This window comes from Rhea pennata, chromosome 17 (assembly GCF_028389875.1).
Source record: "Rhea pennata isolate bPtePen1 chromosome 17, bPtePen1.pri, whole genome shotgun sequence".
Taxonomy (NCBI): domain Eukaryota; kingdom Metazoa; phylum Chordata; class Aves; order Rheiformes; family Rheidae; genus Rhea; species Rhea pennata.
Window position 1 is genome coordinate 1,474,383 of NC_084679.1, and position 19,973 is coordinate 1,494,355.

The following is a 19,973-nucleotide window of genomic DNA, read 5'->3' on the forward strand; positions in this document are numbered from 1 at the left end:
AAGATATCAGTACCTTCAATTCATAAGTGACTTTTCCTGTAGAGAAATACTTTTCCTTGATGTGTTATGGCATGCAGTGATTTCAAATCCCAACCCGATTAGCAGTGAGCTCCAACTCAAGCAATGTAGTTATCAGTTTGTCAGTTCACCCAATTGTAACATTAAACATAGTTCACCGAACAGCAAGAAAAATCTAGCAGGAACAATATTCACATTTTTACAGTGTATACAAATACGTAAAATGTATTGCAAAGAAATTTAAGCCTACAGACACTCCTGTGACTGATGAGGTTCATATCTGTAAAAACACACCGGTTTAATTCATCTTAAATATAAATGTTTGCATCAATCTGAATTTTTTATGTTACATTGACCTGTGTTAGAGCTGTAACAATACAATAAATATTTAATTTCCCATTTCTTTATCTTTTTGTTTTAGTTTTCTCTACAAAATAAAGAATTCAGCAAATCAGCCAGGATATTATTTATTTTTCTATTTAAATTGAGTGTAAGCAAAGCCTGTACTTTCTAAAATTCTAAATTTTTAGAAGAAAGTAACAAAAAAGCACCATAATTCCACTAGGGCAGAAAATCCTAATTTTAAAGGTAACTTCTGACTCAATTTTGCCTTTTGGAGAGGCAGAGAAACATTCAAGATAGTAAAAATGACAAATTCCTCACCATCGTCAACTACAAATTAATATACCTGAGAATTAAAGGAAAAAATGCATACAACCTGTTGTTACATTAAATCTCACTGCTTTCAAAGATTTCGTATTATTTAAACATTAAGACAAATCCTCCACTTTGTGATTTAGTTTATGCTGACAGGATGTGCAGCTTGCTGATGCAAAATGATTTATTCTAAGCCATTTAATGGCTTAAAATTACATAAATTTAAGAACTGTTTCTATTCATATAGCAAGGTATATTTTGTTTTCATAAATGTGCTTAAAATGTTTTGGAAAAGAAAAATAGTAATTTATCATTTGTATTCAACTTAGATAATCAAAACAGAATGTTTTTCTATTACACAGAAGAACACTTACCAAAACTCCTTTAGTCTGTCTCCTTAAACATATACAAAGTCACTCACCGTCAAATAAATGAGGAAAACTTGAACATTCAGCCCATCTTAACCTACCTGAAAAAGGCTGGCTGGCACTTGTTTCTTGGCTAGATGCATTTGCACATGATCTACAGCTTGTTTTGAGAAAGGCTTTTGAGAAAGAAAAATTACAAACAGTTGGAAATGTTAGAAGTTTCATTTAAGGTCTCTAGCGCTGTCATTCTTTTAATCATATGACAAATAAATGTATTTCAGAATGAACGCAATGGAGCTTTCAGTAAGTGTATTATTGTAAAGCATGTTGAACACAGTATTAATCCCATTATTCTAAAACTAGAAGGCAGGGAGAGGGGAAGAAGATGAGGAGAAAGGTGAAGGTAAAAAGGCAAGAGGATGCTCCTTCACCCAATTTGTGAAGAGAACTTTGTATAGGGACAGCTACAGATACAGAAGTGGACATGGACTTTTTAATCGATAAAGAGACAATAATGCATACTTAACATGGAATTCCTTAAAACCCTCCCTCAAAAGAATCCATACAACCAGGGCAAAATACTTTGCAAATTGTTCTTAAAACAAAACCAAAATTAAACAGTGTACAGTGTACATCAACGAGCCAAAACTTCAGCTGCAGTAAATGTGTGCTTTCATTGACTTCAACAAAGCTGCATCTGTCACCATGCAGCCGCATGTCTTTAATTTATCATATTGCAGCTAAGAAGGCTACTGTCTCTAACACAATAAGAAAGATTGCTTGCTATCCAACAAATTCAAATTGAAAAAAAAAAAACTTTGTGTGACCAGCCTTAGATAAAATCTCAACTTTTACACTTTCATTAAGCTTTCATGGCCATTGTAGGATTTGGAAAGGGAGAGAGTTAGGTTTTCTATTTATTTATTTACATACATACGTATCTGTGTGTGTGCGTTGCATACGCACGCAGAGATGCGCTCAAGACACAAAAACTATCCACATTTTATCTTATTCTAAAACATAGCTTTGGTTTAAAGAAATCATATAAAATAGATGAATCCTTCAAGTATTTCCTTTGCATATCACCAAATTTAACAAAAGCTAGATCTTTATACTTCACTCCTGGGAAAAAATCTGAATTCAGACAAACCCAGTCCCATGGATTTCAAATTGAAATCCACAGCAAATATTTGTAGAAACAATTCCTTCAGCAATAAATTTAATTGTTCTTTGAATGAATATCAGTTATTCTAAATTACCACAGCTACCAAGCCACTCAAAGTAATGAAAAGAAGAGGGTGACATTTAGATGATACACACATGGGAACACGACAGGAGTTCTTTCATTATATACGTGTCATAAATGTGCCGGCTTCTGGTAAGACGCTCATCCTCAGAATCCAGTTTCTCATATTCTTTTATCTGCAATACAAAAAATAAGGATCACTCGTAACAGCCCTTTTTAAATACTTTTCACTCATTAGATAAAAACAGGACTTTGCTTTGGCTGAAGTTCTATTTTGCTTTATTATACTCTTAGTAAAGGCTCTTAAAGAAGAGCTGCCTGCAATTCTGCACCTAAAGCTGACGTTAAGATTTTCCTTTTATCTTAGAATTTTTTACGCAAAGAAACCAATTTACTTGCTTAACACGACCACAAAGTTTTGTCTCCAAAACTCTGAAAAGGACTAAGTGAGAGGCATGTTTTGCTCTGTTTACCATTTGCCATGCTACAGATCTCCATAGGAAACAGGAAGGAAACTGCGTGCCAGGACCGGACCGGGCAGGGAGAGCCAAACAAGTCAACACGCACAAGGTGTTTGGAGGTTTTCTCCTCTCTGCTCCATTCGGAGATGGAGAGCACGGCCTCAGCTCCTGCTGCAGGCAAGAATGTTGATCCCTGCTCTCAGACTACCTCACATGATGCTCTGGGACATACGCAGGGCCCAGTGCCAGCAGCACTGCTCACACCAGCTCGAGGGTGCAGCATTACGCATGCGGCACAAGCATCACTCGTGATGGACCCAGCTCAGAAGAGAAAACTGGAACGTCCTGATCAGGAGCAATTACAGCATGTTAGGTAAAGATGATTACATAAGAATGTGAGGCACTCTTAAAACTGTTCACAGAGTTCAGGTAAATGTTGGATTTGAATCCTAGATGTCGCTAGAAAGACAGTTGCGTATAATCTATTGAGTTTCTGCTGGTTTTATATCAGTCATCAGCATGTTCCACACGAATTAACAGCCAACCCACATGGTTAACATTACAGAACAAAACTACTGGGAGACTATCATGCTTATAATGGTAGCCTTCCGGGGGAGGGGGAAAAAACATCAGTTCAAGAGTCCTTTGGACGTATTTAGGGAAGAAGTTCTTCTAGGACAGACAGGAGGAAAAAGCAAGCAAAAAGCATAAGAGCTGTGGGGAAGAGTCTCAGTTCTGACGCACGCACTGAATTGCAGGCGCGCTGGACCTTCCTGGCACCAGGCTATGATGTCCCGGGATCCAAGGGGCACCCAAAGCATGCAGATGTACTCTGTATTCCTGCTCCAAGTCAGGAAAATCAAAGCAGGCTGAGGCTCAGCTGGATTTCATCTGTGCCTGCCTAGGAAGGAACAGGCCGTATTGGAGCTGCTGGTATCCTCAGACTACAGGATAAGCTCTGCACAAACAATGTAGCAGAGCATCTCCTTCCAAAGCAGAGCGATCATGGTGTCCGGCCTCGAGGGACCTCAGGCACAACCCTCTGCTCCTGCCACTCCACCCAGCAAGCTGCAAGAGCAACAACAGGATTAACAGAATGCAGGTTGTTCAGGACTTTTAAAAGTAAACGTCAGGAAAAAGCTTGTGTTTTGCTTCCATTTCACAGTAACTGTTTTCCCCCCTTCAGAAGCTGCTCCTTTCATAGCATGAGCTGTGCTTGTTGCTCTTGAACAGGCCTCCTGAGGCGACAAACCCGGAGGGGTCCGTCTCTGGGGGCGGAACACCGTCACTGACCACGCTCTCCAGCTCCGTGGTTTTCCAGCCACAGTCCCCTTGCTTGCTGACTACAGTAATGCAACAGTTCCACCATGGTTTGCCATCTGTGATTACCTCCCCGTTTCTAGCAATTTCTCATTAAAATCATTCAAAACATCTCAAAGAAAGATTTTTTTTAATTAATGCAATGCCTCAAAAATAATTAAAAGAATGGGAGAAACTCTGGTACATAACAGGTTGTCTTACTTGAATGCAGCCTCCACTCCTTCATTTTTTGAGCAGACATCATGTAACTCCAGCACCCAAAGCCGTGAGAGGTCTCCTGAAGCAACCTCCCCACAGGCACGCTGCCATCAACCTGACTTTACGGAATCTTTTTAACCACTGCAAAATCCCCTTGTCCTCTGCATTTTCAAACATTTTCCAAAACCAAATCAAGATTTTCTAAGGGTCTAGAGAAAAGGACGATACATACTTGGAGTCTCTCCCACTTGGTCAAATCACCCCATCCTCCACAGAAGTCCCAAAGACTTACTCGTGTTAAAACCGTGAGCTGTGCCACACCACCCACCTGCCTCACCTCCAGTCACGTGCCCCCTCAAATACACTGGCCCACTGCAAGCTACGAGACAGTGTGATGAGACACTCTCCTGCGATTACATTTAACATGCACGCCTGACATTCACAAGCTAATTTTACACATTCATTAAATAGAACATTACTGTACCATGCCAAAAAAATACAATGATGGGCAGAGCTAAGGAAGCGTCACCATTTATCATGTAACTTGTCTCCGCAAGCAGCAGTTTCCTCAGCATTACTCTTGACCCAGAGATAATGTACTATGTCATCTTGTATTTCAATACCTCCCCGGCAAACTTCAGCTCACCTTCGAAAAGTGTCTGACAAAGTATCTTTTCAAAATTTGAAATTAGAATGCATTAGTTTTCAGGCAGCTAGAAGATTTTTTCTTTTTTTTCTTTCAAAAGAAGAGATTTGGATGAATCACTCATCCAGCTAAATGCTTGATCGTGACTTAAGCTGCAATAATATGAAATCCCTGGAGTACGGAGCCCTTCTACATCAAGCGATTTTTAATGTAACAGTGTACTCAAATTATTCTACATGTAATGAATGCAGTAAGTAAATCAAATATTAAAATGACAAAAAACAAAAACCACAACCCTTTTGAATCCAGAACGTCACGGACAAAAATGCAATGAACCTCTCTTTAAATATCTTTAATGGAATTTTTCTAAAAGCGCATGACACAGCATTTAAAATTTTTTTAGGCAAGACTTTGCTAATAACCTGAAAATACAATTTTAAATTGTTTCAGAGATAAAGAGGTAGCTAGAAATATCTTGCTAAACAATCTGTTACAACTTGCATTTTTGATTACTGATGACAGTGATACGTTCAATGTATAAAAAGATGGAAAGAGTAGAAAAAGATTCCTCTTTGTGAAAAGGGCATATCTAATTTGAGTGGGGGAACTGTATACTGTTAAGAATTTATCTTCCGACTAACACCAGCGCAGCCTATTTGGGGTTTTTTTAGCCCTCTAGTGACAAGAACTTGAAGCCATAGGTCACGGAGCAATCTGGCCAAAGGTGATCTCGGCAGCTTTTCTCAAGGACACTGAACAACACTGGCTACCTCACAGAAACGCTCATGCATTTCTTAAGCAAATGCAACATCTCTGATAGGATTAACTACCTTTTTATACTCAGTGTCACATACCTAACAGCAATGAGCAGAGCACTAAGGATCCCCAGGTGTCTGCAGGGTGCACCGGGAAGGATAGGGGAGCAGGAGGAGGAAGACTGACACCTCTTCCTCCATGCAGGATGGATGGGAACAGAACGGAGCCTGGAGCTGCCAGCGATTTCCATGGCAACCGCCATCCGCGACACACAAGCCGTCTGCATTTGGAAAACCACGCTCCGTTTTCTGCTGATGTGCGTTGGGACAATGTGAGATGGGTTTCTCTGCTGGGTTTGTCTTATTTCAGGCTTTCTGCCTTTAAGGAAAAGCCTTCATTATGCGTAACGGATAATACAGGCTTAACATCGGCTATAAGGAAAAAAACACTGGTTTTGCTTTCAGGTCTTTTTGAAAGAAGGAATCCACTGCTGTAATTCCAGCAAAAACTAGCAAATGCTAATTACTTTTCTATAACTTCATCTCTATATTTGTAGCTGAACTAGGATTTATCACCTCCTTCGCAAGTGAAGATCAAAAGCACATCCTATTTCTCAAGGACATATCTTGGCCTAACTTCAAGACATCAGAGACATTTAGCAAACGGAGACTTGAGATGAGCCTAATTCAAAGCTCACTTCTTATGAATATTTCAAGTGACCCACAGTCAAGGAGCACATCTTATGATAAAAGCATTAATAAGCCTAAACACATTTTAATCTCTACTAGGACTCTCTCCCTCATCATCCTTTGTATATTTTTCAAGTTATCCTTGGATGCAAGAATGTGGTGAACAAACACATGGTTAAGTGTCTGTCTTCTCGTAAACTTTCTTCCAGTGTTTTGTTTTCAACATATACTTCAAAATGAAGTACACTTTACTCTTCAACTAACAAAGCACCTCGAAAGGTCTTGATACACTTGATGTTTAATAAAAACATTGTTTCAGTACATGCAAATAAAAGCAATGTTAGAATTTGAGCTAAGCAAGTTTCTGCTATAAATACTCCATTTTCTAAATCTTAACTATATAATCATAACCAGTAAGAGCAAAGAATCATCTACACTGTTCTGCTAATATACACTATTAAAGTACTGTGCTAAATGACCAACTTGATTAAGTAGTTACGTGACCATTTAAAAAAACCTCTCTCTTGAACATGTTTAAATAAGTTTATTCCTTTGAGTTGCAGTTACTACAGTATAAAATACTGTATCTTATGAATCAACCATACAAGCTTGGAAGCTGAAGCGTGGAACCAGAACAGTACGGATCCTTACGCATCCTCATCCTACTGCCTGATCGCCGGCCTTCCCCAGCCACGTCCCCGAGCGCACAGTCCCAAAGGCAGCTAAAAGGCAGCTTACCTCTTCGTAAAACTTCAGTTGAGGGACAGCTTCATCGATTTCATTCATGCAATAGTCTTTAAAAAGCAAAAATCCTGAAAAACAAAATCAAACATTTTTCAGGAAAAAAAACACACCCATAATACAATAGCTTGTAACAAAGGATACACAGAAACGGGTAGTTTCGTGGATTGCCTATAGCTGTGTAAATATTCTTAATTGACAAGGTTTAACACCAATGATAAGTGGCCCTACAGTATTCTGAATAGAAAAAGATTATAAACATAATTCACCTCCCATAGGTATATTAAGCATATTCCAATTCCTACCTGCTGGAAACTTTACAGAATGTTTACCTAACATACTGAAATTTCCACTCCTCTACACCGACCAGTTTTGGAGGGTTTTCTTCTCAGAATAAAAAGACAGATATCCATACAAATTCATGTATTTTGTTATTTGAAATAGACTTACCTTTTTTTTTTTTTTTAAGCGATAAGAACACTTTTTTCTCAGTGCCTTTAGACTTTGATTTTAAAAATACTGGTTAATGTTACCTCCAGCACGTTTTATCACACTCAGATTGCATTAGAAACCTTATGGGCCCTCTGCAAGTAATTTAAAGTGTAGGCTCTGCACTCTGCATCTCAGCCGTGTCACCCAGGCTTTGCTTCACGGAAGTACTGTCTTTGTGTATGCCCGTGCTGATTTCTGCTGATATCCTTTTACTCAACGCAGCTATCTGTTGTCACAGCTAATTGCTTGGGTTATCTGCAAGTCCTGTAGAGCTGTAAATGAACACGCGTTCAGCTCATTTCGGCAGGTGACCCCTTTCCTTATTTGGGCTTACTACCTACTTACGGAAAGCACATCCAACTTTTGTAGGTAAGACCATAAAAATGTACACTAAAATAACAAAGTGAGCAAGAAAAGACAGAGCAGCTGCTCCCAGGGCTCTGGCGAGCTGGCTCTACACCGTTCCCTGTTCTCCTCCTCGGCTGCCGGGGCCAGGGCCGCGGGAGCGCGCGGCTGTGCCCGGTCCTCGGCCGCCGAGGGTGCAGCTCCGCTGCGGGGACAGCTGCGGCCGGCGCCGGGCACAGGCGCGCCAGGCCGGCCAGCGGCGCTCCTCCCCTCCGCGAGCCGGGGCCAGCTCACCTCCGGGCAGCCTCGCCAAGAGCATCGCGTCCACGTCACGGTAAATTCGGCTATCTTGCTTTTTATGCCAAGCACTGCTTCGGAAGGGCTTGAATGCCCTCTTTCTCCTGCCTATCAGAAGGACTAGAATACAAGAGGCATCCAAACAGTATTTTTTAAGGAGGCAGGCCTTTGCTTGTCTGTCCGTCTTCGGCAAATTTTGGGGGTGAGGGGTGTCAAAATATCTCAAATTAAAGATAAGTCAACAAACAAGTAAACACAGCAGCTGCTGTCACTGGAAATCTGCTGTGGTGCAAGACTCCAATTAAAACCAGAGAGCTCTCGTGCCCATGAAGTTCAATGGAGCAAAACTATCCGCAGTAACACTAAGAACCGAAGGACCAAGCAATTTAATTAGCACTGCTGCTACAACATTACTGAGGCTCATCCTGATCTAAGGACAATTACACTGCAATTCTGTTAATGCATGCAGATTTTTACCTTAGACCAATAAGAAAGACACAAGAAAGAAAAAAGGAGATACTTCCGAAAGAGGCAGAGAACAGACAGAAATCTGGTTTTTTCAGCGAATGCAAATACCAGGCTTCTGCTATTGAACTAGAACAGTGTTGAGGAAGGTGTATCCTCTGACTGACAAATACATAACCCTCCTTTCACATCTGTGTGTCCAAGTGTTCAAACGGATGTCCCTGTAATACAACTAACGACCAGGGCACCAAACAAAAATGTCTGTCTGTGAGAAAGAAAGAAAGGTGAGAACTTGGTCACATAATTTGGTTGCCTTCGGAAATGCAAAAGCTGCGCGCTGCCACATTCTGTTTAAGAGATCGATTTACGTTATCATTGATAAAGTGCCTAAATTCTTGATATGCTGAATTTCAGCTTAAACAGTCCATGTAAAATCATTCTAAGAAGGAAAAAAATCTGTACCCCACGAAACAGCCAACGAAGAGCCAGGCATGCAGGCGCGGTAATGCCGAAGCGGGATGCTCCGGGGAGGGCGCGTGGGCAGCAGCAGGGATCCGCTGACGGCCAGGGCTGCCCAGTGCTCCCGCGCAGCCCCCACCGCCGGGCAAAGCCCGGTCTGGCCCCTCCGTGGACGTTCAGCTGGCAAACACACTTGCTTAGCAGCTTTAAAAATTAAATTCAACAGCACAGAAAATAAGAATAATTTCATATTTAAATACGCTGCTTCTTTGCAATTTTCTAAATGTTCAATCACTGGTAAACTCATCGTGAAAATCTGTGACCATCATACATCTCAAATGTTACATTATTATTCTCCAGAAAATCTTTGCAGTGAACAAGGAAATCTCTCTGTTCTACTACTATTACACTGTAGTAGTTTCTTCAGCCAAAATGCAAGGTGTCCTCTATACCAGAGATCTACAAGCAAAGGTTGCTTTATTTGCCTATAAATTAAAAATATTTCTATAAATATTGTAGATCTCTATTGTCTTTCATCAACTAGCTATGATATTTCAAAAACTGAAGTTTCTACTGGATGTTGCATTTGTGATGCTGCAGGGGAGGAAGGAGATGACATCGAGTTAAATAAGGAGTTTTGTTTGGTTGGTTTTTACTAATAATCATCTCAATTTCGTAACATACATTTTTCTTTTCCTTTATTTATTGACTGAAATGCTTCTTGGAAGAGAAATTCTTCTCAGATACTGCATCATTTAACATCAAATAAACATGCCAAAATGATCCACACATTTTCAGTATGTGTAAGGGCTGATACAGAGGACATCAAAAATGTAAATTTTAAGAAGGTAAAGTAGTGCATATAGAAAAGCATTTAATGATCAGTTATAAAAACCATGTGCTTCAACACCCTCTTATCCCTATTTATCAAAGACCTACAGAAAAAAAACTCACAAATTTCTTATAAGCAAAGCCATTAATCACATTGGGCAAAGCATCAGTAATCAGGCAAACAAAAGCGTTAATTCACATGTAACTGGAAGTGACTTATCAGCATCTTGATAGAGTCTCTCTATAGCTTCATCTAGATCCCAAATTAAATTTCATAATGTAAGAGCTATGTTTCACCACGGCCCCTTTGATTTATTTGGTCAAAATCAGGATGTAAAAATGGGATCCTGACCAAAGACCTTCAATACTCTGCTTGATTACTTTAGCTGGTTAGGATATTCTAAAGACTATAAAAACTGTTTTTTGTTCTTAAAATGAGGGCAGTCTAATTGGATCAAGAAAGTTTTCTTCATCTTAAGAGATTCTCCAAGTTTTGCAGTTATTTTCAAAAAAGAAATCAATCTTTAAATATTTTGCAAATAAGTATTTTAAAAACACACATTCTCCGATCCTTAAAAGTAATTTGGAAGTATGGTGACTTTTTCTTCTTAAAAGCTTGCCTTAGTTTGCATTTCCCTGGAAATACTCTTCGTAAAGCTGCCTATCGTCAGGGCGGAGGGAGGAGGCGCTCGGCCCGGCGCCCGGCACCCGCAGCCCTGCACCGCGCTCCGGCTCACGGCCGGGGAGGGAGAGCTCTCCCCGGGAGAGCACGCCTAGCAAGCCACCAGCTAGCATGAAGCTGCTCCTCTGAAAACCTCGCCAAGAACATCACACCTCACCGAGCTGCAGAGACCGACCAACCCTTTCCTGAAGCACATGTAAATCACCGTTTCTAGAGAGCGCAAACTCGCCTGCATGGTAAACGTGGCAGAAACCAGGTTTTGGTGTGAATCTGAAAACAACAAAAATTCCTTTAAATTCACACTTCTGAATTTCCAACAAGGCACTTTTTGGAACTAAAAGTAATTTGTTACTCTTATTTTACACATGATCAACACCATCAACAACATAGAGCAAAATAATGCTGAATTAACTGAACTTTTGTTTGGACAATGACCCAAAAAAGATTACAGTCATGTAATTAAGCGACTAAAGAGTGGCACAAACAGAAATGAATGCAGTCAAAGAAAAATCCCTGGCATGTTCCCAACTACTGGCCATTTACCAAAAAAACCCACAAACAAACAAAAAAATACCCACAAAGGCAACTGTGGGAGTAGTGCAAAAATATAGCAACACAAATTTTTAACAATGCCATTCCAAACATTTTAGCCCTCTTTAATATTTTCCAAACTTTTTAATTATCACAGAAGCAGCGAAGGTTCACAAGAAGAGCAAACAAGGAGAAATAGCCTTGTGCTGCCTGCTTTATATAGACCTTTTCCGAGTCTTTCTTTTTTCTCTTTTTATTGTATTGCCATGCAAAAACTGGAGCTATCTAAAACAAGGAGAAGCAAGATACTTTTATAGATGCTTTACAGGTTCCATTAAAGATGGGCAGAAGTATTACAGCAACGTTTAAAATGTGAGCTAGTTAAAGAAATAAGAAATAGAATAGTAAATAGTAAAGCCAATTACACCTTTTCTCTTTGAGGGTACTAATACTTAAACTAGTCACTGTTAGGATACATAAGACATCTGAGAACATATTGTAGAAAAAAATTATGGTGATTCTTTAGGCTCAGCACCACCTTCAAGAGCCTCTCCTGGGGCAAGAGAGGAAACTACGGGACTCAAGAGCCCCTGGGCCTCAGCAGGGGACATGCGCCAGCCCCAAAGCAGAGTCTGCTCCTCTCCTAAACACAGGCACTAACGGCTTTGCTACTGCAGGAGATCTCACGGGAATTATTGCAGAGCGAGAGAAATCATTCAGACCAATTTTTTAAGAGTTGTGATGGAAAGAAAACATTTGACAAAAAGACAGCAACATCCAGGTACTTAGAAGAATAATATTCTTATACTTGAGGAATGTTTAGTTCTCGTAAGTTAGAGCATCAGCTTTTATCAGCTATTCACTCTTTTCTTTAGAGGGGCTGGGGAGGTACATCCCCTGTTAACAAACAGTGTTTAATACTCGTTGAGTTGATATTAAAAAAGTCCTTTCAAACCTCCTCTGAAGACCTATTGACGAGGAGTATTCATACATGTGTATTAAAACATATCGTTGTATACAAACATGCAATTTACACAGTTATTAAACAAAGTATTCCTTAGGATACAACTTTTACGAACTGAGGGATGATGAATTTTACCGTGTAAAACTTGCTAATTCAAACACAATACCTTTCGAGGATACCTTTCATAACAGCACTGCATATTGTTTCAGAACCTAAGTGGTGCATTTCAGATCAACCAACTTCCTTTGAAAGAAAAGTTTCTATTTTTTTTAAAAAGATATGCTATAATGAAGCCACAAGAAGCACTGTATAACATAAGCTTTCTAAGCAACAGCCTAGAAAAAGACACATACACTGCTTTGAAATCAAGTACCAGTTTTTGTTTCACCCCACAGGTTTTCCATGCAACTTTTAATTAAGATCCATACCTTACCACTGGTACATATGTTTTGCATACCTTCAAGACTGCATTTCTTGCTTTCGTATGACAGCATCCGTACCAGCATCAGAAATACTATATGGTGGCTTCAACACTGGAAAAATACACTAAAATCGAAACTGGATAGGCAGCTGCAGTGTTCATTAATACCTCTGTAGTGGAAATTAACAGCATAATTGCTCATACTGCATGGGAGTTTGGCCAACTGCCTTCTGTAAAGTGAGATCAGGTGCTAGAGTCTGAATTTAGATAGCCTTTTTATTACATTGCAGTTGGGGAAATACACTTCTTTCAGAGTACAACAGACCATTTTGTGTTTGACTGACACAAATCATATTCTTTCAGAGATTCTACATGCTTCCTAATGCTTGGTTAGCATCAGGCAACCCTGACTGCCATTTTTAAGTTACCAGCAACACATGTATCAAACAACTCAGTGGGAGTCCAATTCAATCTCTCTCTTCAACAGGTTGTACTTTGGGAAGCTGGGTGTTGGGATTCTTTATAATTAATTGAGATTCTTGTGATTAATTTTTTTTAACCTGTTTCACGAAAACAAGGGGGAAAGGTGTCAGCCGAGACATTTTCTCTTGATCCCAGCCCCTCATCCCACCTGGGTGCTCCTGTTTGTGCGGGATGCAGGAGGGAACAGGACACTGGGAAGCAGGCAGTGCCAGCAGGACCTGGATGGGCAGCATCAGGGCAAACGCTGTCCAAGGCCTGATGTGAGCAGGATACTCTGCAACGGGGCTGGGATGGGGGAAGTTACTGCGACAGTGCCAGGAAGAAGGGAGGGCTGCAGGAAGGATGTACTGCAAGGGATAAATGAACAGAGGCTGAGAGAGATTCGGGAAACACGGCTGATGTTTAGGGAAAAGGACTGAAGAAGGATGTGGGGGCTGTAAAAAGCAGATCTGATAAAGACAGGATGACTCCTGTGAAGCCTGAAGAACTGTGATTAAGGAAAAAAATCACTGGGGAAGCTGAGAAACAAAAACAGATTGCTGTATCATGGGTTTAGCAACAGTTTGTAGTGACTTGTAAATCATTCACCAAAAATTTGCAATACAGGAAAACAGAATCAGAAGCACCATTCTATAATTAAGAATAATGTTCACAAGAATCTATTAAAAAAAATGAATATTAAGAAAAACTCAAGAAGACTTGGTGGGTGAATTCTTCATTTAAGAGATCTTATTCCCTGTTTTTTTTTTTTTTCTTTTTTTTTTTCTTTTTTTTTTCTTTTTTTTTTTAATCAACTTGGAATGACTGACCTTAAATCAGTTATACTTTTACAGCTTGACTTCAAATGCAAACATAATACTCATTTCTCTTTTTGCCTTTACAGCTGGTCTGATTATAGAATCAATGACATCAGTGATCAGCATACTTAAACTTTTGTCCTTCCACTGTGCCCTAAATTCAAACAACAATTCCAATTAGAATATAATGCTCTCACTTCTGTTTTGTCCTCTTGTTGTAATATGGGATTTTGCATTCTCATTGCAGCATTAAGGATAGCTCTCCTCTTACAGGTGTTCTAGATGGAGTGAAAAATTATCAGCCAGGAACTGCAGCTCTCAGATAATAGCAAAACTAGTTGACAGAAGTCACATTGAATAAGTGACAGTAGTTTTGAGAAGTTCACGTAGAACAGATGAAAAGCACAATAAGCACAGTTAACTACGCACTGAAAAATAAGACAAAGAACACAAAGGAGGAATTTAAAAAATGATAGTGTAAGTAACAGATAAAAGAAACCAGCAACTACATATGAAATAAAGATGTTGACAGCTTTTTGCTTTAAAGTTTTCTTCTTCTATTCTATACAATTTATACAACAACTGGATCTGTAGAAAAAAAGGTATTTTTTAAGCTTTTCTAGCAACATCAAAGTGATGGATTGTATCAATAATACACGTGTGTGTCAGAACAGCTAACTCCAAGCCTCTACTTTCAAAATAATCTTCTCATACCCCATCTTCTGGGCAATAATTTTTTCCTATTTTGTTTTTATGGACAATCCTAAACAGCTTAGTTTGTCAAATGCCATTAATTGCCATAAACCCAATAAGCAAGACAAAATGTCTTTCAGAGAGGGATAAGAAAAGAAGCTTAAACTTTGAAGCTCAATCTCAAATCGATACTCGAGAAAAGATGAGGAGCTATCCAAGGTGAGCTGAGTACCAGAAGACTCAGCAGAGATAGTCGGGGACTATTAAATTAGCAGGGTCATTCCCAGAGAGCATCCCCCCACCAAACACGGGCAGCTTCGCAAGCCTAGGGGGAGGCAAGGGAAGGGAAAAAGGTCAGCTCCTCTCTGCTGGAGAAAAAAAAAACAACAACCAAAAAACTTTAATTTTTATCTCAAATAATTAAATTTTTTAAACTTGATTTCAAAGTTTTGCATGAAATCTTGGCTCTTAAGTCGATGCCAAGACTCACTCTAAATTCAATAAGGCCTGGATTTTATTTCCTTCAATATTTCTTACTGCCGGACTCTGGGCATATGTAGCTGGGGCCAAGAACAGAAATACAGCTAGTCAGTCCCCTGTGCAATTCTATTAAACTCGACCTGGCCAGTGACACTATGTTTACAAGCTGATTACAGTTGACATTATTTTATTATAGCAGAGTGAACAAGCCCACGTGGTTCGGCGCGGGGCGCCCTTGCCGGTCTCTCGGCAGGCGTCTGCCGGCCCAGGAGAGCCACGGTTACGCCCGGGTCCCGCCAGCCCAGACCTCTGCCCACACCATCCCTGCCTGCCACCTTTATTCGCTTAACGCATCTCATCTGCTTCTATGAAATGCTTAATTCAAGCCTCCGCAAACACCAGTTTTACACAAGCCTCAGAAGTTTCAAAGTTGCTTATACTTTTCCTGTCCTATTATTAGCGTTACTAAAGCAAGATTTTTAATGAAAAGCTAATGATGAATACCAGTGTATTCCTGCCCATCGTCACGAACAGGACGGCAGCCTGAGCAAAACCACCGCTGAGCCCCAGGGCCAATTCTGTCCTGCTGACGTCCTGATATTTTAAAGCTTAGCTCTTCGTTCATGCTGCTGTATCATGTTCTTCAGCAGAACATCAATTAATAATAGAGAATACTCAAAAAATATTTTAATGAGGAACTTCATAATAAAATTAATCTTGGAGAAAACTACTCAGTTCCTAACCAGGATTTTATTAGTATTGGATTCAAACACCCTTTTAAGGAGTAAATAAAAATATTATTAAAGCAGAGATGAACAGAAGTCACTAGGTGACACAGCACAGCTAAAAAAAGACAAATTTAGCCCTGATAAAAGTACTTACAATGTCACTGATTGAAAGGAAGTTGAATCTATTTAGAGAAAACCTGAATTCAGTCCAGAATGCTGATGCAGGCCCTTTCTAGTAGACAAAATAGCAAATTAGAAAACAAAAATATCAAGCTGCTTCCAAGCCCTATCAAAACATGCAGTACATAAATTCAGAATAATGAAAAACAAATAAGTAGTTACACATGCACAGGAATCACTACGACTTGCTCCCTATGGATTAGGGCTAGCGGCTCCGATTCTCGGCTGGCAGCAGCTTCAGCCGAAGCGCGCCTGGGCATCGCTCCTCGCTGCGACCCGCCGCGGCTTCCAACCGCCTAACGCAGCGTTCTTGCCTTATTCTGGGTGCTTACGGGTCTCGCTCTTGACTCCCTCTAAGACGGCACCTGATCTTTCTTATTTGGCTGGATTTGGACAACAGAACGGAGGAGCTGGAGGAAGGCGACCTGGCAGACGCAGGCGGGCAGCACGAGCACCCGCGCCTTGCCTCCCGCACAGCGCTCGTGCAGCGCTCCCAAGGGAACTGCGCCACCGTAGCCATGGAGTAACGGCAAAACTGAACACAGGCCCTACAGCGAAATTATTATAAATATTTATGCTTAAACTGAATTGCCCCACCTGAAATCATCTTCAGCTGGAAGCAAGCTCTTGTTACAGCTCAGTGAAACAATACAGATATGCTTCTACAGTGCAGTCCGTAGCCTTTGTACAATAGAGAGCCTGTATCATAAAAAATGGGGATCGTATTTGTCTTTTCTGCTGGAAAATTCCAAGACTATTCCACCCAGTATAACATCTAGCATTTTATCCCATTTTATTTCATTTGTCTCAAATAATGCAATAAGCTCACCATGGATATAAGTAAGAGATCTGGGTTTCTGACCCACAGAATTAGGAATAGAGGTCTATTATTTTTAAACCACATAAAAACCGTAATTCTAACCAACCTACGGTTGTTGCAGAATATCCAGTCAAGTTCAAAATCTTGTTCTGTATCATTTATGCACTCAGTTGCCATAGCACAGGATAATTAAGACCACCTAGAGCTCCAGAATTACGAGAACCAACAATTTTTCAGGAACAAAGAGACTTGCTACTAGCCGGGAAACTCATCTGCATAGGAATGGGAGCTTTGTCTGCGAGCAAAGCCATGAAAAGCCTCGCAGCATGGGCGGCATCACACATTTCACTACCTCTCTTTCCAATGAGTCGTTTGTCTTTAACCTGTTTTCCTAACAGAGCCTTGCATACATTCACTTTTCATTAAAATAATGTATCGTAACAAATTAAAACACAACCCTGTGTGGAAAGAGCAGGGGAGAAGAAGGAATTATATTTGACAAGAAAGCGCTGGTGGCTGCAGGAGAACAACCTCCCCAGAGCAGGAGCAAACTGAACACAAGTGAGTCTGGAAGTAGCGAGGTAGCTTGCTTAATGATTCCTGTAAATCATTACGTGAAAATAAACCACAGACAAAAAGAAAGTTTCTCAAGTGTCTTTAAAGAAAATCCTGATTTCCAACCGTATTTTCCAGCAGGCTTTGCACACAAGGGAACCACTCATTAAAACTGTCGTTGTCAGCCATCTTCCTAACAGTTAGACTTGTGCAAGCCTTCAAAAACTGCGCGAGACCAGCACAAAGCCACACAAGAGCTGCACTCTTCCACCCAGCCACGCGTTTCAGACATCAAGGGGTACTTAGAGATTCTGATTCAAATCTGCTTCAATTTTGGCTTGCAAGGTAGAGACTTTTAAGGAGCTAATATAACAACTTATGGAGAGCATTCAATTATTCCACTCCAAGCCCAGAAGAGCAGTTTAGAGCAAAATACTCAAGGTAAATTACACGATCTACATTTCAAATGAGAAGGCACTCTGCAAACTACCTTCCACTTCCACTGACAGCAGCCGAGAGTTTAGCACTTTCAAAGGGCAGAAGCAGCAGCTGTCAAGATGTCAAATGGTAGCACACCAATTCAAATGATAAAAGCATTTCTAAAGAAAAGGAAAATGTGCTCTATTTTTAACTTGCAGCTGTAAACCATTAAAAAAATATATATGTCTGTGCTTCACCCACTGCAGTTGCCACTGGGACTCTGCCTCGGTGCTCGGTGAAAAACACGTATCATATTAATAAGATGCTCATGAATTGTACTTCTGAATATTGAACATAAAACAAATCACTTTTTAACCCATGAATAGAACTGAACGGGGAAAACTTAGGCATCAAATGTGGTTCAGAGCTATCTTTCATGCTTTGTTCTCCCTAATGTGCAGAATTACAGTTAACTAAAGGAGATCTACACATACATTGAAAGCTCAATATCAAAGGCATTCAGCACAGAGGTGAAAGAAAAAAGGATTCTACATTAAACAAAATATCTCTGAAAGGCTTAGGACTAATACTGCTAAATGAAGATATGTAAAAATATTCTAACTTTTAAACAAACAGCTACATATTTAGAACAGAAACATTTCATTTCAGTCAGTCAGTTACTATAAAGAATGTGATGAAATGCCTTCACTAGAGGTCATCAAGAAACACGTAAAACTTGGAGTTTTTATTCTTTTTTCACAAGGAAATAGAAAACCTCCAAACCACACAAGCATATAGGCTGAAAATGCCATTATTGTTTTGCAACAGGTCCTTCCCCACATCACAAACATATTCTGTCTCTACAAAGGACATGAGCTTTTTTTTTTTTTCCCCTTGACCAATGATACAACTTCTAAAAATTACTAAAACAATGCAAGGCAACATCCCCTAATAATGAAAAACACACCACTTATTCTGAAGCATCCTGGGCTAGGCACAGATCACTGTTACATATTATTTAATATGTAAGTGAAGTATGCTGGGAGGAAGAAGGAAGAGAAAAGGCCGAACAGGCAAATTGAACGCATGCAACTGGTTGTAACCACTGCTTAGAAAGGACTCCTTCAAAATGGGGCTAAGGCTGGACAAGAGGATAGTTTAATGACAATGTGGAACACGTTTACAACAGGAAGGTATTTTAAACAGATCTCTGATGTCAGTACTCCCCTTAGCAAGTACTGTTTAGTACTGTAACGACTGTAAAGAATCAAACTGTTCTAAAATAGCATCCAGGCAGATAGTTATGCAATGGCTAATATCAGAACACAAACCAGTAGTACATAGTTAGTAAATACACAGCGTATTTAGTTAGGTAAAAATGAGCAAAACCCCTGAAAGAACAGCGATAAGGCACAGATGATTCTCCTACATGAGTTTTAAAGCCTCTCTCTGGTCTGCTCTGTGCAGCTGGAAGAAAAAACTGCTGAGAGCTGCAGATTCAGAAATAGATAGAGCGCTCTTCAAACTTTCCCCTTCTATTCAAAGAAGTTATCAGTAGAAGTCCGTGAAGCATCTAGAAACATTTAGAAACTGTTTTCCACGCTCCGGACCCTACCTGTCCAAGCACCACCCAGACAAGCACACATCTGAGAGCAGAGCATTACAAATGCACCGGCGGGACACAACACTGTCAGTGGAAACAGGCCAGGAAACCGAGAAGCAACTACCCTATAAGGGCACTGCTCTGCTCCCCTACAGACTTTGAGGATTCAGAGTCCCTACACCACGTATTAGTCACCTCCTGCCAGGGCACTGAACGCCGCTCACAGCAAGAGCCTTGCAGATGTGCAGAAATCCTCAGGGGGCTGCAGGTTCGGTCATGCAGGTGTCCTTTACAGGACCGATATAAGTACAGTACTATAAAACATCTGAAAGGCTTACAGCAAACATCCGTGTCACTAGCTGTGTAACTGTGGGTGACTGGCAGGTAGAGCTCTCTAGCTTGTCAGCTCTGCAAATTTCTAGGACCTGATAAAACTTAAGACCATTGTTGAAAGTTAGAAGGACTTAGAGCTTCAGTAGTCCAGATTCTACTTATTCTCCTTAGTGGCACAAAGATCCGAGGTCTTCTCCTGTTACTATTGAGTTACCCCACTGAGATGAATGAGTAGCACTGGCAAGACTACAGTTTGTTTATTATTAGTTCACAGCTATGCAGGTAAATTTCATT

General features: G+C 40.2%; 1 protein-coding gene across 1 annotated transcript in view; it reads right to left on the reverse strand.

Annotated features, from left to right (window-relative positions):
* GRK3 (G protein-coupled receptor kinase 3) overlaps positions 1–19,973 on the reverse strand; it is a 74,381-nt gene that overhangs the window by 28,049 nt on the left and 26,359 nt on the right. Inside the window, exons 3-5 of the mRNA XM_062589750.1 lie at positions 7,098–7,171; positions 2,364–2,465; positions 1,145–1,219 (exon numbers count right to left, since the gene is read on the reverse strand). Coding sequence (XP_062445734.1) covers positions 1,145–1,219; positions 2,364–2,465; positions 7,098–7,171 — 251 coding nt within the window. The remainder of the gene's footprint in view (positions 1–1,144; positions 1,220–2,363; positions 2,466–7,097; positions 7,172–19,973) is intronic.